This window comes from Dama dama, chromosome 15 (genome assembly GCF_033118175.1).
Source record: "Dama dama isolate Ldn47 chromosome 15, ASM3311817v1, whole genome shotgun sequence".
Taxonomy (NCBI): Eukaryota; Metazoa; Chordata; class Mammalia; order Artiodactyla; family Cervidae; genus Dama; species Dama dama.
This window is the reverse complement of record NC_083695.1, coordinates 46,182,265-46,208,471: the sequence shown is the minus strand read 5'-3', so window position 1 is coordinate 46,208,471 and position 26,207 is coordinate 46,182,265. Positions and strand designations below refer to the sequence as shown.

The 26,207-nt window shown below is 48.5% G+C and overlaps 1 protein-coding gene across 1 annotated transcript in view; it reads left to right on the top strand.

The window, feature by feature from the left end:
• The first annotated feature begins 7,147 nt into the window (after window positions 1-7,147).
• Window positions 7,148-26,207, top strand: part of VSTM4 (V-set and transmembrane domain containing 4) — an 80,283-nt gene continuing 61,223 nt past the window's right edge. Inside the window, exons 1-2 of the mRNA XM_061162003.1 lie at window positions 7,148-7,246; window positions 15,165-15,563. Of these exons, the coding sequence (XP_061017986.1) occupies window positions 7,192-7,246; window positions 15,165-15,563 (454 nt within the window). The 5' untranslated portion in view covers window positions 7,148-7,191. The remainder of the gene's footprint in view (window positions 7,247-15,164; window positions 15,564-26,207) is intronic.

The following is a 26,207-nucleotide window of genomic DNA, read 5'->3' as shown; positions in this document are numbered from 1 at the left end:
GGAGTTAGGGTGTGACCACGGAGAAGAGTTAGGACCAGATCTCAAAACTTACCTGTGGAGGGGTGGGTGGGTACTGGGAAGAGGGAAACATACCCTGAAGATGTCTCATCTCATCCATCCGTGTGCGGAGTGCGGTACATGTGTGTGTGCCCTTGGGGGAGTAAGTGGGACGTTTTCTCACTCAAAAAGAGGTTACTCGGGATACTGCACAAAGCACTAGCTTCCTGCATCTTGTCCTCATCTGGAAAGGAAGGCTGGGAGGAGCAACCCGGCCTGGCTGTGATGGAGGCTGAGCTATCAGCCAGGCTTCCCTTTTGACCAGCCCTGGCTCTATTTGGGCCAGTGTTCAGGAGGCAGCTGAGCAGTCCTGTCTCTGAATTTCCTAGGCCAGGGGTGCTGAGAGCTGGACTCAGCACTCCTCTGCGGAAGCAGAGAAAAGCCAGACTGGCAGTGAGAGACTCGGCTTGGAGATGCCTAGTCCGAGAGCAGCACACTGACCTGCAGCTGAAGGAAGACAATCAACAGCCAGTTGGAACTTGGACATGACTCTGAATTCTGTGCACACTCTTCCTACAAACTCCAGAAGCCTGCGCTTGCCTGAGTCAGTGATCTCCCATCACTCTCTCTTGTTTCTAACGTGGACATGATTGGCATTTTGTGTGCACTGTTATTTCCCTTGCAGGACTGCCCACTGCAATCTAGGGCATTCACGTCAGGGTCTCTTCATGTTAGTTGTTCATCCACCCCTCAAATCATTGTGACAATCAAAACTGTTCCACACATTTCCAAAAACCCCTAGGGGGGTCCAGGCTGCCCATTGAAGGCTGTTTCTCTAAGGACAGGCTCTGCCAGCCTTGAGCACTGATCCTTCCTTGTTTGATTAAACACAAAGTAATAAGTACCCACAGCACATAGTGAAGGTGGAGCAAGGAGACCAGGATGGGTTCATCAGAGAGGGGCTGATGGAGCACTGAAGCGGGTGGGTGCTGGTATGAAAGCAGCTCATAGCTCTGGATTGCTGTGGTCCAAGAAAGGCTGCTATTTAGAGCAAATGTCTGGACACCAAGTGGGGAAAAGTGAAGTGAGATGAACTGGCAGATTAGGAATGACATATATACAGCATTTCCTCCTCCAGGGGATCTTCCCAAACCAAGGATTGAACCAGGCCTCCTGCATTGGCAGGCAGATTCTTTTACCATCTGGGCCACCAGGGAAGCCCATATATATAGGTTTCCCTGGTAGCTCAGATAGTAAAGCGTCTGCCTACAATGCAGGAGAGCGGGGTTCGATCCCTGGGTCAGGAAGATTCCCTGGAGAAGGAGATGGCAACCCACTCCAGTACCCTTGCCTAGAAAATCCCAGGGACAGAGGAGCCTGGTAGGCTCCAATCCATGGGGTCGCAAAGAGTCAGACATGACTGAGCAACTTCACACACACACACATGTATAAAACAGAAAATTAATGAAAGCCTACTCTTTAGCACAGAGAATTCCACTCTATGCTCTTTGGTGACAAAGGGGATATATGTATGCATATTGCTGACTCACTTTGCTGGACAGTAGAAACTAACATAGCATTGTAAAGTAATTGAACACCAATAAAAAAGGCTGCTATTCACGGACGTCTGAGTGTGTGAGAGGAAAGAAGTATCTTCTGCTAGACTCTTCGTTTTTCAATCCCAGGTTAGGGTGAGGGATTTTCTTGGTTCTTTTGTTACTTCTGTTTTGGGATTAGCCATCCTTCTCGTTGCTAGCTGACCTTGGTGACTGAGTCTCTAGTCTCCTGGCTCCCTACCCCCATCTCTATTTCTTAGCTTCCTTTATCTGCTCCCTCATTGTCTGCCTTCTTCTTCCCTCCTCCTCCCTTCTTTCCTACTATTATGAGTTGAATTGAATCCTTCCCAGAATTCACCTGCTGAAGTCCTAAACCTTGGCATCACAGAAAGTGACTGTATTTGGAAATGGGCCCTTTAAGGAAGTAGTTAAATTAAAATAAGGTCATTAGGCTGGGCCCTAATCCCATATAACTGGTGCCCTTATAAGAAGAGAAGATTAGGACCCAGACACACAGGGAAGAAAGAGCAGGTGAAGACACAGGGGGAACATGCCCATACACAAGCCGAAGAGAGAAGCTCCAGAGGAAACCAAACATGCTGAGACCTTGATCTCAGGTTTTTAGCTTCCAGAACGGTTAGAACAATTTATTCCTGTGCTTTAGGTCCCTCAGTTTGTGGCACTTTGTTATGGGAGCCAGAGAAACAGCTTCCTTTCTCCATTTACTAAGGCACCCACGCACCCCTGAGATGTTTACTGATGGCCCACCATGGACTGGGCACCATGCAAGAATGTGCTTTCTAGAGCTCAGCACTCAGCCCTTCTCTTGTCTCAGATCCTGGACAATGACATTGGTTTCCAAGGCATCTCATATTGGCTTGAGGTTGAGTCAATTGTCTTTCCTTTTTCTGTACCCTTGTTGTGAGTCACAGACTCTAAAATTCCACATTTCCCTTGGATTACTGTCAGTAATACTGGGGATATTAGACTCAATGAAGTCACCGCTTCCAAACCTAGTGGAGCCCTCTCTGTGTGCCTGGAGGACCCTTGTGACAACTCCCCTCCTTCACCGACGTCACCCACCATCGTTGGGATGAAGTACAAACTCCTGGATCTGGCATTCAGTGGCCTCTAGGGCTTTGTTCCTGCCTGTACCTCCATCCACCTCTCACTCCCCAGGTGCAACTGGTCTATTAAGCTCTCAGGAGCCACCTGCAAGACTTGAAATGTCTGTGTCTTTTAATTTGTTATTATTACTTTTAATATCTTTGGCTGGTAACATGTGGGATCTTAGTTCCTTGACCACAGATTGAACCCATGTCCCTTGCAGCAGAAGTGCTGATGTCCCTCCTGTGACCTTCAGTCACTGTGCTTTGGCAATCTGTTCCCTCCTCTGGAACAGTCCCTTACCCTCTGCTGGTGGAACTCTCCCAGGATACTAGAAGGTTCAGTTCAAGGCCTGCTTTCACTGTTGAGGTTTCCAGCAAGATGAGAAAGAGGACGCAGGCACGGCCTCTGTTGTGATCAGTGATACAGATGACCTGTCCAGTTCCTAAACCTGCCTTCATTCCAATCCCTTCTATCTGAAGCCTTTTAGAATCTGCTGCTTCTGCTGCTAAGTCGCTTCAGTTGTGTCCGACTCTGTGTGACCCCATAGACGACAGCCCACCAGGCTCCTCTGTCCCTGGGATTCTCCAGGCAAGGATACTGGAGTGGGTTGCCATTTCCTTCTCCAAAGCATGCATGCATGCTAAGTCGCTTCAGTCATGTCCGACTCTGTGCGACCCTGTGGACAGCAGCCCACCAGGTTCCTCTGTCCATAGGATACTCTAGGCAAGAAGACTGGAGTGGGTTGCCATTTCCTTCTCCAGTTCTAGAACCTAGGGGTCATTTTTTTTTTTTTTTTCTTCCTGCATCCAACCAGACTGCAGAGCCTGACAATCAAACTAACAATCACTGCTAAAGTCAAGGAATGACCTGAATTTATATCTTACAGCTTGGCTTGGAGAAGCTCTTTCTATCTAGATGTACTGTCAGCCTTATAGCTTCACATCTCCTTACCTTTAGGGAAAAACCAGTGCATTTCCCACCCCTTCCCTGTTTATGCAGGGGAAAGCTGCTGTAATTTCTGTCCAAATTCCACCATTGCTGGCTCATGACTTCTTCTTCTGATTGGACAGATGCATCCTCTGTAACCACGATCTCTTCTTTCCTATCCTCTCTCTCATCAGTCACAGCTGAAACCTCTTTTGTCCAAAGTCTACTCTTTGTTCACTCCCTATTGGTGATTATTCAAGCATGCAACTAAGTGCTTTTGGCTCCAAAATGCCTGTGAACAGCAAGAAAGAGGAGATCTTAAAAATTACTTGTGTAAATCCAGAGTGAAAAAGCAACACAGAAATCCGCTGAGCATCTTAGATGGGGGTGTTTACTTTCCCTTGGTGCTTTTAGTTTAAGAATATACTTGCTATATACAAAGTTAAACTGATTATAAAACCATGCCATCCTCTTTCATCTCAGACCAGGTTTTAGCAGACAACTGAATAATGGAAGAAGAAAAGGAGACCTCCACTTCGTAGCCTGCCACGTAATTTATTTTAAGGGCACTTGGATTTCTAAGATTCTTTCGGTAGTGACTGCTATAGATTTAGGATTAGTTGAGTAGGGCCTCTGCATAGCTTAGAGTCCACAGGGACCTGGATCAACTTCAGAACAGTCTGAATACTCATCCAGAAACCCCAGACAGAGGGATTTTTAGAAGAGATAACTTTTAAAAATAATTGGATTGCATTATTCTTCTAATTCAGAACACAGTCAGACCTGATGGAGCCAGGAGTTGGACAAGTAAGTTGGTGGAGGGTTTTCAAATTGTCTTAAGGTTGTGAGTGAGTTAGCAGGCAGCATGGCACCCCACTCCAGTACTCTTGCCTGGAAAATCCCATGGACAGAGGAGCCTGGTAGGCTGCAGTCCATGGGGTCGCTAAGAGTCAGACACGACTGAGCGACTTCACTTTCATTTTTCATTTTCATGCATTGGAGAAGGAAATGGCAACCCACTCCAGTATTCTTGCCTGGAGAGTCCCAGGGACGGGGGAGCCTGGTGGGCTGCTGTCTATGGGGTCGCACAGAGTCGGACACGACTGAAGTGACTTAGCAGCAGCAAGGTGAAGGGAAGTATCGGGAAGGCCTTTGCTATTGTATCCAGAATAACTGAAATCCTGAATCTCATCTGGGTCATTGATGGTGTCTCACCTGAAGACTGGGTGTGTTTCCCTGTTCCTATGTCATGCAGCAAAGGTCGAGATAGTCTGGTAGATTATTTCAGAAGCTGAAAAGGACTGGGAGAGCACATAGCTGAAAAGAGAATATTGTTAGGTGTCGCAGAACTATAAGAAAAGCACTTTTCAGCCCCTAAATCTCCAGCACAACATCAGTTTTGGCAAAGAGAAAGCGAGGCAAAGGGTGGGCCCTTAAGTCTGATTCTGGATTGAATATCTGCTTACTTCTGTAGGGAAAGATATTTGGAAATGATACTAAAGTGATAATAGGCTCCCCTGAGTGTGTCCCACCTGTGTGAAGGGCTCCTTCTACTTTTCACCCACGGGGAGTGAATCGCAAGCACAAAGGTCGAGGTGGGAGGTCACAGAGGATACCACACAGTCCTGCCACTTCCTTAGCTTCCTGCCCACGTGTACTCATGCCGACATGCCATTTTACATGTGTCACTATCATCCGGACAATGAGGTTCAGAGAGGTTATGTTGCCCAAGGACCCACAAGTGGTACGCAGGGTGGGATGCTGGTCAGCTTTCAGAATCAGCATTCCTCCTCTGGCTTCCTTTCCCCTGTCTCACCAAGCACTGTCCTCCACAGTCAGAATCCAAGTTCTCCATCCAGACACTGCGGCCCAAGAGCCCTGGATAGGAGACCTCTTTGAGCCTAAGCTTACTAACCTGTAAAATGGAGCCTGGAACCTCACAGGGGTGGGGTGTGAGGTTTAGTGTGAGGCTCTTACACACAAAGTGGTTTCCAAGCTCTGATCTGGAAGTCTCCCAGAAATGTCTGTATTCCTGGGTTGTAGGATCCCGTTTGACACTAGTTTTTGCCCTCACTTCTTGTCCTTGGCATCAGACTCAGCAACCTTGCAGCCAGTTCCCCATGGACTCCTCAGTTCTGTCACCACCTGGTGAGAAGAGGTGGGGCTGCTCCCTCCAGTCAGGCTGCCTGGATGGTCAGCCCAGTCCCTGCAGAGCCCTGCTCCTTGTGAGGGTCCTCAGCTACAAGAGTCCTGTGGATTCCTGGCCCTAGGACCCCAGGGAATACCTGGCGTTTGGAGACATCACAAGTGCTGTGCCCCCACTGGCTGGGGCTGCAGGGTGGACTTGTCCTCTGGGACGTGACCTGGGCTAAAAACAGCCTGTGGGCACTGCCACCTCTGTCCCATGCCTTCCCCACCCTCATTCGCTGCTCTTAGAGGGAAGGAGACGGGGGCCATGTTCTCTTCTTCCTTCAGGGACCCCACTCCAAATTAGGGTCTACCTTTTCTGGAACCTCACAAAGCCCTCCTTTGACAGACACATGCAAAACATATCTAACACACATTTTCTTTGCTCCAGAAGTGCTGGACTAACACATCAGTCAGGCTCTGGCCCCAAATTTAGAAGCATGGGGAAGAGATCAGGCACTGACTCAGGGTGAGACGGGCTGAATGGCCTTCTCACCACATCCTGGCTGTGTGACCAGTAACAGCCCTTTCATCTCCCTGCCTCTGCTTTCTTATCTGCAGCAATAATAGTAAAGACAGGTGACATTCACAGGTCCGGGACCAGGTACGCATACAACACCTTAACTGGAACTGTCTTACTTGATCTCCTTAAGCACCCAGTGGTGGACATGCCCATTTTCTCATTGTACAGATGGAGGAAACTGAGGCACATGGAGGCTGAAGAGCTGTCCCAGGGTCTCACAGTGGCAGGATTTAGTGACATGCTGCAGAGTATCTAGCCAATGTCTGCGGCTGGGGGCACCCTAAGTGGTCATCACAGTTTATAGTGCCCGCACACTCTGAACTTATGTGTATGAACCTTCTCAATTTTCCAAGCATCCCCATGCATGACATCCCCCACCCTCATTCGAATTCAGCTGCTCCTTGGCTCCCAAAGGTCTCTGTGTAGAGACTGCAGGAGGTTCGTTGGGCAACAGGTTAGCCTTAGGTCCAAGAAATTCCCGCATTTGGTAGTTGCCCCCCATCTTTCACCCAAGCTCCCAGACACCGCCCCCGTAGCAATAACTGGCCTGTGATGCAAACTGACCTCCAATATCATTGCAGCTACGTATGCCCCGTGTCCGACCCATTGCCTCCCAGAACCTCAGTGTTCACATCTGTGAAATGGGAGTGGTGAAATGAGCCGCCTGCAGGTTTTGGTAGAGGATCGCTGGCGGCGGCCTCGCCCTTGCCCTCAGCCCAGAAGCCCTGGCCGGGCGTGGGGGCAGGCGGCCGGAGGGGCGGGGGCCGGGGCCGGGCGGGGGGCGGGCGCGGGGCGGGCTGCGCGGCGGCGGGGTCGGGGGAGGAGTGGGGGGCGGGTGGCGGGCAGGCGGTGGCGCTGCTCCCGCGTCACAGCGCCGGGCGCGGAGGGGAGATGCGGCTCCTGGCGCTGGCGGTGGCCGTGCTGCTGGCGCGGGCTCCGGCCCCGGGTAAGCGCGGCGGGACCGGGTGGCTCGGGGACCCTGGGGTGGGGCTCGGGTGGCGGGTCCCGGGGAGGCCGGGGCTGGGGACTTGGGACTCGGGCCTGGCCGGGAGGCCCTGACGCCTCCGGGCCGCCCCCTCCCGGTCTCCGTCGGCGCCCGCGAGCGGGGGTCTGGCGGTCCAGACGGCGGAGCCCAGCGGAGCCTCTCGAGGGTCGGGGATGCGGCATCCCTTCCTCCCTTCCCGCTCGGCTGGGACCCCAGCGCTCCGCCGGACCTTCCGCAGCCCAGTTCTCTTCCAGGGGCCAGGCCTCCAAGTGGAAGATGCGAGCAGGACTTTGCGAGTCCTAGTTTTGGTTTGTTTTCTGTTTTCTTCCCAACAGTCAGCGCCAACAGCTGTTGGCAGGTTAGTGTGGGCAGCAACTTCCCTTTAACTCTCTTCAGAGAGTTCTTTGGAGGACCGGTCCGAAGGAGCCGCATCTGCCGCCGGCGGTGGGGTCTGGGGACTTGATCGCGGGCATTTTGCGATGACCCGGCCTGGGGAGCTAGGGGATCCTCGGCTGGATGAAGCCGGGCCGTTTACCCTTTTCCTGAGCACCCGACTTTCGGGGCAGCCTCTACCGGCTCTACTGGCTTTCATTTGGTGTTTCTGCTCCCACTTCTAAGGCGCTGAAGACTTTTCTTTATTTCCCAAGCCTGAAAGGGCAGTGTTGGCTAGAATAATACTAATAATAAATATATTGATGGCACTCACATTTCCTGGGTGCCCATTGGGTGTTACAGATATCTCCTTTAATCACACAGTGCTTCAAAGTAATAATGATAAGAGTAAATATATATCCAAGTGCTTTGCAAACATTAATTCAGTTAAACTTGTCTCTGAGGGAAATGCTATTATTATTATCCCTTATTTTATAGATGAGGAAACAGGCCAGTTCCATGAGTTGACCTGCTTTAAGACACAAGGTTTATACCTGGTTTAGCTGGGATTTGAACGCAAGAATCCTGGGTCTAGACCGCTGTTACTGGCTAGGCTGTGTTGCCAGTGTTTTTTAAGTAAGGGGGCTGATGAACAGAGTTAAAGTAATTTCCCAGCATTTGGGTGGGTGGCCCAGCATTTGAGCCAGCATAGATCGATTCTGCTGGGGGAGGGACTTGGTTCCCAGTGGGAAGAAATTTACCCCTTGTCCCCTGGCTACCAGTGCAGTGGGGTTTCCAGTGAACTTGAAATCGGCCCTGTGGGAAATGTTCTTCACAGTTGTTGCTGTCTTGGCTCACAGTTACTGGAGGTTCGACTGAGATAGTTGGGCCAGGGCAGTTCTAGTGGCCAGCAGCCAGAAAGATGCAAGAGGGGGGCACAAGGGTATTTGTTCCCTGGGCTCCACGACCAATTTCCTAATCTCAGGTGCTGTCAGCAATGGTGTCCCCAGAGAGGGGCTTTTTCCAGGAAACCTCAGGAGCTTTGAGAACTGGAATTAGGGAACCTTTATTTATTTGGCCATGTTGTGCGGCATATGGGATTTTAGTTCCCCGACCAGGGATCAAACCCACGCCCTCTACATTGGAAGTGCAGAATCTTTTAACTGCCAGACTGCCAAGGAAGTCCGCTGGAATCCGAGAACCTTTAGTCAGCCCTGGCTGTGCCCAAGGCTATGTGATGATGGCAGCTTCTGCTTGTGCTGCACTCAGGATGCCAGTCCTTCTTTTAAGCTTTTCATCCACAGCCCCTGGTTGCGACACCTCAAGAGAAGGCCTGGCAGATCCACTTTATACCCAAGTCTGGGCTCTTAACTGCTGTACTTTTCTACATCTCCCTTTTGGGGAAAAGCGGGGCCTTAGGGGTTACCTGGTCCAACCTGTCATTTTATAGCAAACTGAAGGGGCAAAATGTTTACTCAGAGCTATGCTGTAGTCCAGATTGGTGGTTGAGAACTGTCTCTGATGCCAGATGGCCTTGTTGCTAATTCCAGCTCTGTCATGTTCTGTGTGAGCTTGAACAAGTGGCTTAGCTTCTCTGGGCCTTAACCCTCTTGTCTGTAAAATGGGGATAAACATACTATGAGGATAAATTAAGAAAACACAACTAAAGTGCTTAGAACAGTACTTGATCTAGAGTTCACATCCAGTAAATGTTAGTGTTCATCATTGGTCAGGGCCTTGCGTTCATCCTGGATGAGAGCTATTTTAAGGTGACCACCTTAATATGAAGGCATTACCCTGTAGGCTGGATCTCTGCTTGGTACTTGGTAAACACTGGCTTCTAGTGCCATGAGTTTTGAAGTAATACAGTTATATTTCTTTCAGAGATTTATTTGTCACAAATTCAGACTATCCTTTTAGTAAGAGTGAGATGACTGCTAACTGGTACACATAATTTGCATTCCTTATCAATGCAGAGGCTCCTGGCTTCCTGAAAGGAGAGAGGAAGTTTCTTCTAGACAGAGAAGTGTGGGGCACAGAGCCATTAGCACTTAGCTAGCCAAGTTGGAACAGAGGGACCCTGGCCTTGCCACGTCTGTGTCCCAGGCGAGGCAGGTACTCTGTTTCTGTTAGAAGTTCTATACTCCCCTGTACCTGGAAGCTGCCATTTCTCACTTCATATTAAGTGTGGGGAGGAGGTAAGTGGGGTAAAGGAGAGAAGATGGTTGAGTACTAAATAAATAGGTTGTGTACTATTTGGCTATACTGAAGTCCTTTTAGGCTGTTTTCTGAGCTTTAGTTCTTTTCATAACATTATCCAAATGGGAACAAGAGGATTAGACCCCATAAATCTTATCCACAGGAACTTAACATTTATTTACAGGGGGAACCAGCTGTAAATAAACAGGGGATTCAGTGCAAAACGGAAATGCAGGGTCCTTCATTTTAAACTTTTTAGGCTTTTAAAAGCAGAGATTAGATTAAAAAAAGCAGAGATTAAATCAAATGGAGACCCTCCAAGCTTAAGGCCCTGCATGACTGCTGATCATGCCTGCGAGAAGCCCAGCCTTCTTCTTATAGATCGCTGTGTGTGTCACTTTCTGTTATTTCCACCTGCTCTGTTCTCAGAGCATGCAAACATTTATCAGTATTTTAAAGGTGCTTTTTTAAAGTAGCATTTTTATCTATTTAAAAAAAATATTTGTTTGTGCCGGGTCTTAGTTGTGGCATATGAACTCTTAGTTGCTGCGTGTGGGATCTGGTTCCCTGACCAGGGATTGAACCCAGTCCCCCTGCATCGGGAGTGCAGAGTCTTAGCTACTGGGCCACCAGGGAAGTCCCTAAAGGTGTTTTCTTGTTGGAACCTTATACTCACCATGCAAGGCATCATCTTCCTGCTTTTGAGATGAGGAAATTGAGGCCCTGAGGACCTCACTCCTAGTAGAACCAGGTTTCCAGTCCGGCTTTGTTGGATTCCAACCCCTGGCTCTTTGCCCAGTCCTGCCACACCACGGGCAAGGCCCTGGGCCTTGAGCATCCTGGCACCCAGCCCATGAGTGGAGGGCATACCTGCCTACCAGGTCATGGGACATGCGCTTGTTGAAGAAGTGAGGTTCTCTGCAACAGGAAGCCCAACCGTCTGTTTTGGGTCAGTCTCTTTCTTGCCCATGTTGTCATATTCCTCCTTTAAGAACTGGTCTTGGGGGCCCTGGCTGGGGTGCAGTGGCCCCTCCTGAGGTCTGTCTGCAGACCTAGGTGGCTGCCTGGGCAATGGTGTGGTACACTTCACTGGAGGATACTGATCTTCCCATTTCCAGCCTGCACCAGGTTCCTCCTGCCTCAGGGCCTTTGCACAGGTAGAACCATCTTCCACAAAGATCATTGCCTCGCTGCTACCCTGAATTTGTGTCATGAGCTCCCCCTCAGCCTTCAACTCACCCTCACCTCTCCAGGGTTTCTTTCCTCCCTGACACACGGAGATCAGAATCTCACTCTCAGTTTTGTAAGCCCTGCATCTTTTCTCTGAAGTTCTCCTGTGTCTTTTTACCTGATGACCAGTGCCTTGTCCACTGGACTCTCAGCTCCTTGAGGTGAGGGATGCCTCTTCTCACAGTGCTCGGCACATGGCTGTTCTCAGCAACTATTTGTCAAGTGATTAAGTGAACAAAGCATAAGCTACGGTGTAAGCTGGAGGAAGCAGAGCACTGAATGTGGAGGTGGCCGGGGTGGGGGTGGGGCTGGGGGGCCTACTCCCAGCCCACGTCCCTGCAGTGCAGGACCAGAAAGCAAGAAATTTAGTTCTCCAGCACAGAGTGACTTCAGTACTTCCTCCTCTGCCCGGAGAGGGGAGACTCTGCCCGGCCCGGGGCTACTCCCTTACCTTGTATGGTGTCAGAGGGTCTAGTGACACCTGACTCTCCTGTCTGGTAGCTGGCTTGGTCCATGTTGCCTGCTTTGCCCCTCTGCCCTGCAGGGTGTGGATGCTCTGTTCAGATTGAGACCCAGAGGGGAAAGGCTTGGACCCCTCCCTAGCACCACACTCTGGTCAGCCTGTCTCTACTGCATAACTCTTGGCCACTCTGCAGTTTCTCTGTTGAGCCATATGGGGCCTGATAATTGCTATGGGCAGAAGCTGGATGATGCTCTCCTCTAGTATTTAAACATCCAGCTAAGCAACTGTCTGCAAGGCACTGGGTCCTCTACCTGCGTTTTCTCCCTCCCTCGAGCAATGCCACTTCTCACAACTGCCTTTGGGCTGAGTTGGGTTCCTTGGGTTTGAGGTAGTCATTTCCAGTGTAGAGGGGAGGGCATTACCTGGGGCAGTGGCTTTCTGAGAAAGGTCACTGCATGTGTGGGGAGCCACACAGCCTGAGAGCCTGTGTGTTTTAACAAAGCTCAATGCCCCGAGGAACCTGTGGGCATGATCGTTTCAGTCACACCCCTAATACTCTCGTGTTGAAAGTAGGGGTAAATATCTGGGCTGGTGATAAGACTAGGGCTGAAGTGAGCCTTCCTGAGAGGAAGGTTGTATTGCTTCCCTGGGGCCGCCATCACAAAGTGCCACAGACTGGGGGCTTCGACAACAGAGTTTAGTTTCTCATAGCTCCGGAGGCCAGAAGTCTGCAGCGCTGCTGCCTTCTGAAGCCTCTCTCCTTGGCCTGTAGTCGGCCTCTTCTCCTTGTGTGTTTACATGATCTTTCCTCTGTGTCTGCTCCCTAATCTCTTCTTATAAGGACACCAGTCATGTTGGATTGGAAAAGGAAATGGCAACCCACTCCAGTATTCTTGCCTGGGAAATCCCATGGACAGAGGAACCTGGTGGGTTACAGTCCATGGGCTCGCAAAAGAGTTAGACACGACTTAGTGACTAAACAATGACAACATGTTGGATTGGGGTCCTCCCTAAGGGCCTCATTTTAACTTAGTCATCTCACTAAAGGTTCTCTCTCCAATACAGTCCCATTCGGAGTTCCTGGGGATTAGGTCTCATTTTAACTTAGTCATCTCCCTAAAGATTCTCTCTCCAATACAGTCCCATTTGGAGTTCCTGGGGATTAGAGTTTCAATATAGGAATTTGTGGGGGACACTGTTCAGCCCAAAGCAGGGGTCTTTGCACTTCAGTGGGAGTGACATGTTTGGGCCATTTGTAAGAGAGGGGCTAACTGAAGGCAGAGAGGCATTTCCATCTTTAACTGGGAAAGATGGTGCAGTTTGCTCCCTTTCCTGGGAGCCGCTGACTCGGCCTGAGCTGCAGAAGTGGAAGAGTTACTAGTTTGCCTCCAGGATGGAATCTGGCCTCCCATGAGGACCAGAGCCCTTGGCGTGTTCTCCCGGTTTCAGTCACTATAAATAATCCCGCCTTCATGCAGCGTTAATAGGAGGAGACGAGGGTGTGGGGTCCCGGCTGTGCGCTCATCCCATCCACGTTGTTTCAATTTCCTGCTTTCCCCAGCTCTCTTCGCCTCCAGTGGGGAGACCATGGGGGCGGGCAGAGCGGGACTTCAGTTCTGGAAGCCAGCTGCTTCATCTCTGCTGCTCTCCGCTTGGGCAGCTGTTGAAGTGGGGTCAGCCTGGCATTTCTGTTCTCTTCAGGGAGCTCCCAGCATGGGGCCTGAGTGGACTTTGGGGAAAATGCTTTTGGTCTAATATAACGTGGTGTGTGGGCTGGTGGGTGAGCTGCAGGGAAACGGTGAGGGCAGTCCCTCTTTTGTCCTGTGTGAGTGACTTGTGTAGATAGTGAGATTGTTACTAGGGGGCGTGTGCCTTCCTTGGGTACCTGTTGATCTGCATTCCCGAGCGTCTCCCTGGGTGGCTTTGGCTTTGCCACTGTAAACATAGAAGACCTCATTCTTGTTCACAATGAGCTGAGTCCAGCCAAGCATCCATCTTTTCCTTCTGAATTCACTTTCATCTATTTTTTTTTAATGGTAACAAAAGACTATTATAGTGCTGCTAGCTGAATAATGACCCCCAAAGATGTCTGCATCCTGATCCCTGGAACTGTGAATGGAGCTTAAAAGACACTTTATGGATATGATTAAGTTAAGGATCTTGGAGTATCCTGGAGTGTCCTGGTGGCCTGGCTTTTAAGAGCTGAGAAACAAAAGAAAACTGACTCTCAAGTGATATCTCTTGAGATGTTCAGTTTATTAAATGAATAGTGGAAACTATGTGGAAACCATATGTAAGGAGGAGCCTATTGCCTGAATTTTTACAATGAAGGATACTGTTTGTGTTAAACTCTCCCTGTCATCCCCAGCACACACAGGGCCTCACCTTGTTGACTCACAGCCTCTTCACAGTGGAAGGTCCAAATCTTTACTCTCTTTTTCATCCTTCCTCCTTGCTTACCTATAGCACTGACCAGGGTTCAAAGTCTTGGGTGACTCTGCCATCAAGGCCCCCAAGTCCCCTCATGTGACCAGGAGGTGGTATTTGGGGACCATTCGTAGTTTGGGATGACCTTGGGGACACCTGCTCGTGCAGTAGGGCATGATGCTTCCTGGAGTTGCCTGCTGGGCAGCGCAGGGATGATGATGTGGGGCCTGCTGAGAAGACAACCCAGCTTGGACAGTAGGAGGCTCTGGGCATCCTGTCCTTCCTGGACTCTGCCTGCCAGGGGGAGGCTGCACTCGTGAGCTCCCGGGCTGCACGGCTGCAATATGTAATCCCTGCAGACACTGTGTGGTGTGTCTACTGGGAGAAGACCTTGGCAAGGGTGGCTGGGCTGGCTGATCTTGAGTGGACAGGGGGTGGCACCCTCAAATGTCAGCTTGGAGTAGAACTGTGGCTGGTGAGACCAAAGGACAAGAATTCGACCTGGGCCTGGTTTCCTGGAGCATATTTCGGGTTGTTGGGTGAATCTGGTAGCCCTCTCTGCTCCTGGGCTCATTGGGTCTTTATTCCTGCAGTTCAGCTGTTAGATCGTGGATCATGGTCCTAAGAGACATGGAGTAAGAAACAGAAGCATCTCTGTCACTCCAGTTCCCTGGTACTAGTTTAACACTCGCCTGACCAGAACTGAAAATCTGCCTTGGTTACACCTGAAATAGCAGAGACAGGGAAGGGGGCCACAGTATTGCCTGCTCAGGGAGGTGAGGAAACTGATTGAAGCAGGCCTTGGGGAGGCAGGTAGGAAAGGTGGATTTGATGTAAGCTGGATATTTTTAAGAGCTTCCCCAAATTTAAATCTTTATGTGAAATCTCCTGAATTTTAAATATCAGCAACTAACTAAAAATAAGAAAAGCATCTAGGCCAGGTGATCAGTGACATCCCACTTGCAGGGGATCATCTCATAGGTTGAGGACGTGGGGGCCCACAGAGACTCACTCCATGCCCCAAGGAGGGCTCCTTCTTGAAGGCAGAGTGAGCGTAGAAGGGGTGGAGGTGGCCCGCCTCTCTGGCCGTGCACATCACTCTGGCTCCTTGAGAGAAGATGCTGTGTGTGCTCACCTGGGGAATGGCGGTGGCCTTCCTCATTTTCTTCCTTCCTTTTTTCTCTGCAGAGGTCTGTGGAGCCCTCAATGTCACCGTGTCCCCGGGGCCTGTGGTTGACTACCTGGAGGGGGAAAATGCCACTCTTCTCTGCCATGTCTCCCAGAAGAGACGAAAGGACAGCTTGCTGGCTGTGCGCTGGTTCTTCGCGCGACCAGACTCCCAGGAAGCCCTGATGGTTAAGATGACCAAGCTCCGGGTGGTGCAGTACTACGGGAATTTCAGCCGCAGTGCCTACCGGCAGAGGCTGCGCCTCCTTGAGGAGCGGCGTGGGACGCTCTACACGCTCTCTGTCTTGACCCTCCAGCCAGCAGATCAAGGGCATTATGTCTGCAAAGTCCAAGAAATCAGCAAGCACAGGAATAAGTGGACAGCTTGGTCCAATGGTTCCTCAGGGACAGAAATGAGAGGTAAGAATACTTCTTCTCTCTGGGGAGAGGGGAAGGGGGCAAGTCAGAGGGTCTCCCTCCAGCTGGCCAAGCAGTGGCCTCCAGGACAGTCCTACTGAGCTAGAATACATCTTTCTGGACTCTAAGGGCCATGCCTGTATGAACCAGGCCATGAGAATGAGGATAGATCTTTACGTGGATGCTGGGACTGACTTGTGCTATAGACGTAAAGTCAGGACAGAAGGTGTCTGGCCCCATGCCAGCCAACCTGCCCCTGGGCAAACTTGTTTTGTACCTGAAAGATGGGACTGGCTGTGCTTCATTTGCCTCTAGCTCAGATCTGCACTGCCTTGATTGCTTTGCCTGGGGATGGGAGTGCCGGATGCCTTTGAGAGGAGGCACACATTGGGAGGTCTTGATGTGAATTGCCAGGCCTCAGAGCAGGGCAGCCTGGTGGCTCTGATCCATTGCCCAGAGGAACTGATTCAAGCCTCAGGGAACAGCTCACTCAGAAATTCATCCAAAAGTGGGCAAGGGACCAGAGGTGGCCTTCCCTTTCTGGAAACAGGTAAGAGGCATGGGCCATGTTCTGGAACATCTTAGCTACCAAATGCTATATTTGAGGTTAGCTTTTTTTTTTTTTTTTGGTGGAGTTCCCATGTGTGGCTTGTAGGATCCTAGTTCCCTGACCAAGGATTGAACCTGGACCCAGGCAGTGAAAGCATCGAGTCCTTACCACTGGATCACCAGGGAGTTTCCCAATGGTTATCATTTATTACCACTGATGTTCCATTCAAGAGGCCACCTATCGCAATTTTAATGACTTGTTACTGTGTGCTAAAATTACATCTTTGATTGCTTTGCACATGAATATGGCCTGGTAGAAAATCAAGAGAACCACAAAATAAACCTGATGACTCAAAGTGTGAAAAAGAATCTAATTTTATTTTATACGTGTCATTTAATATTAAAAGCAATAGTGATGCTGTTAAAGGGATAGAACTCAGTTGTGAACAGGCATTTTTAATATCCTGTATGTCATCCAATGGCTTCCCTGATGACTCAGTGGTGAAGAATCTGCCTGCCAAGCAGGAGACACAGGAGACTCAGGTTCGATCCCTGGGTTGGGAAGATCCCCTGAAGGAGGAAATGGCAACCCACTCCAGTATTCTTGCCTGAAAAATCCCACGGAGAGAGGAGCCTGGTGGGCTACAGTCCATGGGTCACAAGAGTCAGAACACAACTGAGCATGCATATGTTAAAGTAAATAATTTACATGGGTAGTCCAATTTCATCTGTCTTTAGAGTTTGCTTATTTTCACGTTCTTAAGCACGGAATGATGTATTATCTGAAATGTCATGCACTTTTTCTCTTTAAGCAAATTAATTCAAGAAAACAAATGACTATTAATATAAATATGTATTTTGGCACAGAAAATAGAAAAATCAGATGACCACAGGCTGAGGAGAGAATCCACTCTGGATTTCACTTCGCTCTGAAACATATGATCTTACGTATACCCTTTTAATTTTTATGTCCCGGTGTATTCTTGGAGCCCTGTTTAAATCTCTGGGCAGTAACGACTCTCTGCCAATTAGAATAGATAAAAAGGTTCCTTGCATTCAAGTGAGTGCTGTCGGCATGTCCACTATTTCATGTGTGTCCCTTCAGTGAATGACGTCGGGTTCCTTCTAGAACATTTATTTGGTTACGTGTCACAGAAACTTAAGGTGGTTTGCGCAGCTACACTGAAGCTAGTCTCTTTCCCCCACTTCTCAGTCCTTTGATCTGCTCTTCTGGGTGTGAGAGGAGGGATGGGGTTACAAGGGGGTGTCCAGGGAATTGTCTGTAAACTGCAACCGGTCACATCCCTGCTGTGTCCCCAAGATGGTGTCTCTTGACACAGTCCAGCTCCTTGGCCATGTGGTTGCAGAGTCCTTTCCCAGTGTCATGCAAGACGAGAAATCTGAACAAAAATTTAAAACCAGACCAAATAACCAATCTACTCCAACAATTGCAGTTTTACTTGCTTTATTTTGTCTGTGTGTGTTTTTGAGTTTCTCCAAAATCGGATTAAGTCCTTGAGCATGTGTGTTGAGGTGACTAAAAAAATAAGTAGCAAATTATTGGAGAAAAAAAATCTATGTTAATAAGTAAATTTGTCCTGGAGTTTTTCCTGAGGACATCTCTGAAAGGGTGTAGCTAAAAAATATAGGTTGAATTAATTGGGGGCAAACATAAGTTGTCATTTTATGTTTTAACTGAACAAGTTATTAAAAGTATGATGGAGAATCAGGGATTTGAAGAATGGGAAAAATTATTGGGTAATCGGGGATTTTGAAGAATGGGAAAGATTATTGGGGTTTGTGTGAAAACCACATATGTATGAGACTATGGAGGGGGAGAGCTCCTGATTCTAGAAGATGATAGTTATCATCTTCCAAAGAAGATGATAAATAATGAAGAATGAACACGTGTGACCCTCTAGGTGACTGGAGTCATGCTTGTCTTATTTTAGAGAATCTGTCACATCCCATGAACTTGTCAGTGTCAGTTTACTATGCGGAGGTAGGAGGAAAGGCCAAGAAATGTCATGCAGTTTCTTCAGTTGCTTGTTCCATGTGACCATTTCGGTGAGCCAGAAGCCCTGCCTGCAGAGAACCTGGATCCAAGAGCCCTAAGTGACACATGGTGTTGGAACCCTCTGGAGAGGTTTCCAGGAGGGAGGATGTTAGGTTTGATTTCATTTAATTGTTTCATCAATGATTTGGAAAGGGTAGACACATCACCTTAATGAACTTTACATAAAATACAAAACTGGGAACTGTTCTTAACATCAACAAGGAATAAAACATAACAAATGGGAATCCAAAGAGGTGAGTAATACAAGCAGGATGTAACAGAATGAGATTCAGTTTGGCAAATGGCAGAGTGATACATATCTAGGGGAAACAACTCACAGGCAGTTGTGGAGAGTCAATAGGAGGCTCTCCATGCAGGGACTTTGGTGGCATCAGTGGCAAATTAGATGCTCATCTGTAGGGTGACAGGGGGCTTTCCTGGTGGCTCAGTAGGTAAAGAATCCACCTCTAATGCAGGAGACCTGGGTTTGATCCCTGGGTTGGGAAGATTCCCTGAAGAAGGAAATGGCTACCCACTCCAGTATTCTTGCCTGGAAAGTCCCATGGATAGAGGAGCCTGATGGGCTACAGTCCTTGGGATCACAAGAGTTGGATACAACTTAGCAACTAAACCACCACTTCAGGGTGATAAGGCAAAGCGGACAGCCCATGTTATTTCCATCCATGTATAAACTGGCCTGGTGTCCCTAAGAAGGAAGTTGGTTGTGTTATGTATACTCTTCTGGGGAGACACTAATGTGGACTACACAGTCTATTTGGGGACCCTCATTTGTAGAAAGATAGATTCGATCTAGAAGAGAGTAGCAAACATGATAATAAAATGAGTGGGAGCCTTCAGAGAAGTGAACAGTTTAGCTGAGGAAGCTTTGCTGTGCTCAGTGAATTGCACATGGACTAGAGTGTTTGGTGGGTTTGTTTATTCCTCTCTCAGTGGGGATTTATTTTATGGAGCACCTGCTCTGTACCTCACTGTGCTGGAAACTTGGGGACACAGGGTGGATCTGTCTATAGGGTGGCAGATACAGAAGCAGATATGATGTCATGGTGTCAGGTGCAGTGATAAAATGTGCATGGAGCATTGTGTGAAAGCGTAGGAGGCCCCTAAGGATGAGGAGTGGGCAGTGCTTGAGCTGACATTGGCTGTTTATGTGGGGCAGGGAATGAGATGAGGCGGCATCTTGGTGGGTAGGGCATCCCACAGCAGTGAATCAGGACTGCTGGAGTCTGAACTGGGAGGTGGAGGTGGCAGTACCCACTGCCACCATAGGGGAAGCAGGCTGGGCTGGGCGGATGAGACTGTACTGAACGTCAAAGAATTTACACTTGATTTTGTAAGCTAGTGTTCTCAACACCAAAGCCAGATTCTGAAGTATCTACCTTAGAGATTCTAGTCTATTCAGCCTGGGTTGGAATTTGAATATTTAACACCCAGTCTAGGTGATTTTGGGGGCTTGTTAGGTGGCGCTAGTGATAAAGAACCCACCTGTCAATGCAGGAGATGTAAGAGATGCAGGTTTGATCCCTGGGTCGAGAAGATCCCCTGCAGGAGGGCATGGCATGGAGAATTCCATGGAGGTCTACAGTCCATAGAGTTGCAAGAGTAGGACACAAATGAATTGACTTAGCAAACTAGGTGATTTTTATCATCAGGCATTTTTTGGAGAATCTTTTCTTTAGTCCTTGGCAAGTCTGTGAAGCATATAAAGTCTTTTGACAGACCCCTCTAGGGGGACCAGGCTACAGAGAAGAGGCAGTCTTTTGGGGTTGCATGGGCTTTGTGAAAGTGTTAGTTGCTCAGTCATGTCCGACTCTTTTAGACCCTATGTATTGTAGCCTGCCAGGCTCCTCTGTCCATGGAATTCTCCAGGCAAAATACTGGAATGGGTTGCCGTTCCCTTATCCAGGGAATCTTCCTAACCCAGGGATGGAACCCTCATCTCCTGCATTGCAGGCAGATTCTTTACCATCTGAGCCACCAGGGAAGCCCATTGCATAGGCTTTAAATGATGCCAAATTTGGTAGTAGGAATGGAGAGACATTAGAGGTCAAATAAGATGTCTTTAATAACTGGATACGGCACGGGAGAAAACTTTGGGATGATACCCAGGAGAGTAACTCAGTGTGCCCAGGGTGGTGCCCATGACTGACAAAGGGAGCATAGGAGATGGAGCTCGTCTGCAGGGAAATTGAGAGTGAGCTGGGTGGAGGCCGTCCCGCACTGATGGCCAGTAAGTACGCAGAAATGTGGAGCTGGAGGGCCCATCTGATCTGGCTTGTGAGAACTGAATCTGAGTCAGGCAGGTGAACTCACCAGGGGGTGAGTTGATTTCCAAGGGGCAGGGGCAAAGGCGAGAAGCCCCGGGAAACACCAGTATTTGGGGCAGCAGATGGAGCTAGCTTGGCTTGGTGTCTGGAATGGGCTCCTCTGGGCCAACCCCATGGCTGTCTGGAAAGGGCAAAGTCTTTTCAATAGGAGAGCAGCAGCTTCTTCACAGAGCCCAGACAGTCCCACAGACTGGGAAATTCAGAGATGTTCCAGGCAGGAGGGAGGTGCATTGGCTTGATTCTGGTTGCCAAATAAGCCCTGTGTCCTCTTTATTGGGAAAATGAGGAAGGGAGACAGACCGACTGATGGCCGTGGTGGATCAAAGGGTTGGTCCCTCCCTATGGGGTCACTGCAGGGCCCCAGCTGCCCCCTAGGATGGATATGAGATGGGAGAGGTGAGTGGGGGATCTTCACTGCCAGGGTGGGGTGAAGGGCCTCTCTCCAGCCCAGACCACAGGGACCCTTCTTGTGGCATTTGAAGTGCCCCCTCCACCCCACATCTTGCTCTACCCCACCTTCCAATCTGCCCTTTGATTTGCCTTCCTAACATCTCTGTTCTCTCTGCTTTGGTTCCAATAAATATTTTGATGGTGGGGGAAAAAAAAAAGATCTCTAGGAAACAGCTTCTGGCTCATTCATCGTGAGCAGGTCAGATACAGGGGCGGGTCTCATTGCCAGGTGAGACAGGAGGACGTGAACTACACAGTCCTGCCCTGGCCGACACCAAGGATGTGGGGAGGTCCAGTCTGGAGGGCCGTGTGCCCAGCACTGAACAGGCAGAGCGAGGCTGGAGTTGATGGAACAGGGAAGTCAGGATGGGAACAGAGGGGACATGGGCAGTGGTTTGGGGTAATTTCCAACAGGGAGATGAAGCTGTTCAGCGGTGTCTCTTAAGGGGAGCCTTATTGATGATTGGGAGGTTCAGGGTTTTCTGAGTTGGAGGCGTCATAGATTGATGAATGCAGAGTTTTCCAAATGCTCATGGTTCCTTTAGGCCAAAAGAAATAAATAATAATTTTGCTTTTTAAGTAGTTGGGTCCAACGACCTTAAAAAGGATTTCTGTCCTGAACACAGAGCATAACATATCCCTAGGCATGGAGACAAGCTGTTCTCTTTGGGCTAGATTCCAAGATCACTTACAAATCGAGGTGAAGATTTGCTATTTTAAGGGGCCACCGTCTGTCCTCCAGGTGCAAGACAATGAATTTTAACTACATGTAATCAATTTTTTCACAAATCGCGATACTTTCTGAAGTTTGCTTTACACTGTCCCTGTGCACACAAAGGTATTACAGCATCTGACGCTGCGTTTGTCCTGCGCACTCAGCGCTGACTGGTGCTCGTAGTGCCTGAGGCGGGCAGTTTATGAAGGACGCTCCCTGTCTTCCTCAAGCCTCTCCGCACACCCCGTCTGCCCCGCGTCCCTGCGTCCGGGTGCTTGCTGGTTGTACGTTGTGCCTGCTTTCTCTAATCATCCCTTGACTTCCTTTTGCTGCCTCTGCTCCCCAAGCTTTGGGGGTGTCTCTGCCTTTGTACCTTTGCCCTTTGCCATCCTGGTGGATGTCCCAGTGACCTCCCACATTTGTCCTCCTTTGTGCACCGATCAGCCTGCTCTCTCTCAGGACATGCAGACCCTGGATAGTTCTAATCACAAGGACAGCCCTGAGTGGGTAGACCAGCTCCTAAGCCTGGATTTTCTTCAGGAGAGTTTCCAAGATGAAGCCCGAAAGTCCCTGGGGCTCCTGGTCAACGATGGGCTCTGGCAGAGTCCTGGGTACCACATGTCCCTAACAGTTGTTGACACAGGCCAGTCAGGGGCTCTGCGTGAGGGTCCCACATGGGCCCTTCCCACCGGGAAGTGTGGGCCCCAGGGTTCTCCAGAGTGATGCTCTCATTCATTTAGGCCTCTGTTCTTAGGGGTAGAACAGCGTCCGTTCCTGGTTCTCCAGGCTTTGTACAAATTATCGTCAATGGCTTTTCAGCCTGGTTCTGCCACCCACAGACTCAGAAACAGTCTGATATTCTAAGCAGAATTGAATCTCCTTCCTTTCAGATGGAGCTGTTTTCATTAACGGTGAAAATGCTAATAATGGAAGCAATTTGCAAGAGCTGTCTCCTGCAATTTAAACAGTATTTCAGTCTAACCCCAAATAACATGTTTTAACAAACCATATTGTTCTCTGACTTCAGATTATATAAGTGAGCTTTAAATGTTACAAGTGGACAAAGAAAATGGAAAACTGTGTTTACCCTAAATGTATTTAGGGGAAAAGATGAAATTATAATTTCTCATCTATTTAACCCTGAAAAATGAGAGAAAATTTAATAATTGGATCTGAAAGTACCACCACAGGGAACCGATATTTCAAGTTTCAGTAGAAGAAATTAAATAATTCCTTTTTCCCCAGAGACACGGAGCAGATAATTAGGAATGAGATTAACTAAACATTTAGTGCTACTGCTTAATTAAGCAAGCTCACATCATGATGTTTAAAGTGTCAACAGGTCCAGATACTCAAAGGGAACAAATTGACAACCAGAGTGTAATTTAAACACAACTTCAAACAATCCTTCATTGTGTCTATCCTCATTCTAACTGCCATGGTCTTGGAAGAATTCAAGAGATTGGAACAAACTCAGTAGCATGTGTGAAGCCCCAGTTTATGAGCCTGTGATCTCTGTGATTTACCCAAAGAGAGGTACCTATGGGGAGGTTTGATCCCCACTGTCCTGGGACCCAACCTCACAATCTGGAGGAGAAGAGGTATGTCGATATGGGTATATATTTGATAGACTTTATTGAAATAGCTAATAAAAAGTCTGAAAAGGCCAAAGAGGAGGCTGACACTTGCTTGAGAGTAAGGAAAAGACAAGGTTATATCCTTGGGGGAACAGGAGAGATTCACCTGGAGGATGTGACATTCCGCTGGGGCCACAGGGTGAGGAGGGTCTGTGACTACGGGCCATGCCACGTCAAGAGATGAAACAGCCAGAGCAAAGGCATGGATGAGGGAGAAGAGGGATTTGCAAATAAAGGAATGGAGTTGGATGCATGTTTATGGTTGGTGAGGGCTGAGGTAGACAGTGATAAGAGGAAAGGTTGCCACAGTGGCCCTGGTCAGGGACCTTGTCTCAAGGTACCCTGTGAAATTCTTAGATGCACCCACATGCCTGCCACAGTGCATAGTATAATGAATTTTGTAGATGAAGGACTGAATGAGTGATCCAAGTCACTTATGGTTTTGAATAAAATGCCATTTTAATTAATAGTAGCAAGGAGTGGAAGGTGGTAGCAAGAAGATAAGATACAGGGACTTCCTGATGGTCCAGTGGTTAAGAATCTGCCTGCCAGTTCAGGTGACATGGGTTCAGTCCCTCCTCCGGGAAGATCCACATGCTGAGTGAGGGGGAAACTAAGCCCCTGCACCACAACTAATAATATGAGCCTATGTGCCTTAGGCCTGTGCCCTACAACCAGAGAAGCCACTGCAGTGAGAAGCCCAGACTCCACCACTAGAGAAAGCCCCCACGCAGCAACAAAGATCCACCACGGCCAAAAATGAATAGTTTTTTTTAAAAAAGAAGATAATATATAGATCTATCCCAGGGTTGTGTCTGGAGAGGGCTTGGTAAAACTTACCAACCTTAAGTTTTAATATTTTCTAAATACACATGCCTTTGTATTCTGTAGCTGATTCCATTTCAGAATGCATAGTTCTTATCCCACTGCCTTGTTACAATAGGAAGTCTATTTAATACAAGTTTTTGTTTGCTCTTTTGCTGTATTTTCTAGAATTTATCTTAGAGTGAATGCAAAGGAAAGAGTGGCTTAAAATAGACAAAGTTGGAGCTTTTCTGTTTCTCATCAGCTGCTCCATCGGCGCAGGTCACCCAAAGGTCCTATGCACATATATGGCTTTGTCCAAGCCCCAAGAGAGACCGCCTTCAGCCTGGGGCTTGGAGGGTCAAGGGAGGAAGGAAGCAATAGGCAAACTTCAGAGAGCAGAAACAGAGGTGGTCTCTGTGTCTCTCTGGGTTTTAGTTGCCTTTCTTGAGAACACCGAGTCAGTTATAAATAGTGAGGACACAGCTACATTTACTTTTTTCCTTGGGAAACCATCTCATCATTGAATAAGAAAGGTCAGTGAAATGACTATATTAATTTTTGAATTTGAGCAAAAGTGTTGACTCCTCTTTATTTTATTTAAGAGTCTTGTGCATATTTCGTATCACTAGAACTCGGAACTCAACCTATGCTCTTCAGTTTAATCCAGGGAAAACAAAAGTAACAGCAAGACCTAAAGAATAAACATATCACACAAGTGTTGTTTACAAAGAACTCCAAAAGAGCCCCTTAATAACATGTCTCAAAAAAAAGAAAAAAAAATAACATGTCTCTGTGTGCAGAAATACAAGGCGAAGAATACAGCTTTCTCTGGTCCTTGCAGATTTTTCTCTCCTGTTACTTTATGCAGAATGTTGCTTGCTTAAGGTCTGCGGGCTTCCCGCCTCCATTCTATAAGAAACTAAGAACTTTCTAGCCATAAAGTGATCAAGACAGACCCAGAGCCAGCAGCTCCAAGGTTAGAGCCCTTCAGAGAAGTCAGCTCCAAAGGCCTGGTGAGCTGGTGCTATCCCCTTGCTTCTGATGTGGATCTTCCATGGGAAGCAAGGTGCTGGGTAGGCCTGGGCTCCCTGCCCTGGGCTCTCTTCTCAGCCTTCTACAATGTAAGTTGGTCCCAGGACCAAGCTTTCTCTGGGATACCTTGACCCACCAATACAGCATCATAGTCATCCCATTTTTTCATTCGTTCAAAGTAACTGTAACTTGTTATGGACTAAGAAGGATTCTGGGACATGAAAACAGATGCAGTTCGAGCCTGCACAGAACTTTTCTTCAGCTGGAGGAGGGGATAATGAACCAGACCAATGAGAAAAGTGTAGTGATGCATTATATGGCAATGCATTCAGCAGGGAGAGAGGGTATGAAATATTAGGTAATCACTAGAGGAAGGCCTCTCTGACTCAAATTCTCTCCAGCTTCCAAGTTTGAGTCTGCCTTTTGGGGAGACACATCATCCTTTATAGATGGTCTGCTCTTTTGAAAATAACTTCCTTGAAAGCTGTGTTCTTCACCTTATATTTCCCTGCACTGAGACCTGTTATTAAAGGGCTCTTTTGGAGTCCTTTGTAAACAACACTTGTGTGATAGTCTTATTCTTTAGATCGTGCTGTTACTCTTATTTTCCCTGGATTAAATTGAAGAGCATTGGTTGAGTTTTGAATTTTGGACCTTAACCTGGACTAGGCGGGAGATTGAGGCCTAGGGTCTGGCTCCTCATGACCTGAATCCCCTCTCCCATGTCTCTGGGAACTCATCTCTCTCTGTCCTAGGAGTGTGTGAGGCAGGGCTTCTCCATGAGGCTTCCTGGGACCTCGAGCCTCAGAATTTCCACAACTTTGTGCTCCTAAATCATACAGATTCCCAGGTCCTCCCCCCAAATTACTTGAACCAGAAGTTCAGGGGTCATGCCTGGGAATCCTCAAGAGGCCCCAAGAAGCCTAGTTAATTCTCCTGTACACTAACATTTTAAAAACCTTGATCTTCGGGCGCTCAGTGAAGGCAGTAGAAACAGGAAGGTAAAGGCATGTCTCACAAATTTGGGGCCAGTCCTTCCTGCATCTGGGCTGCTGC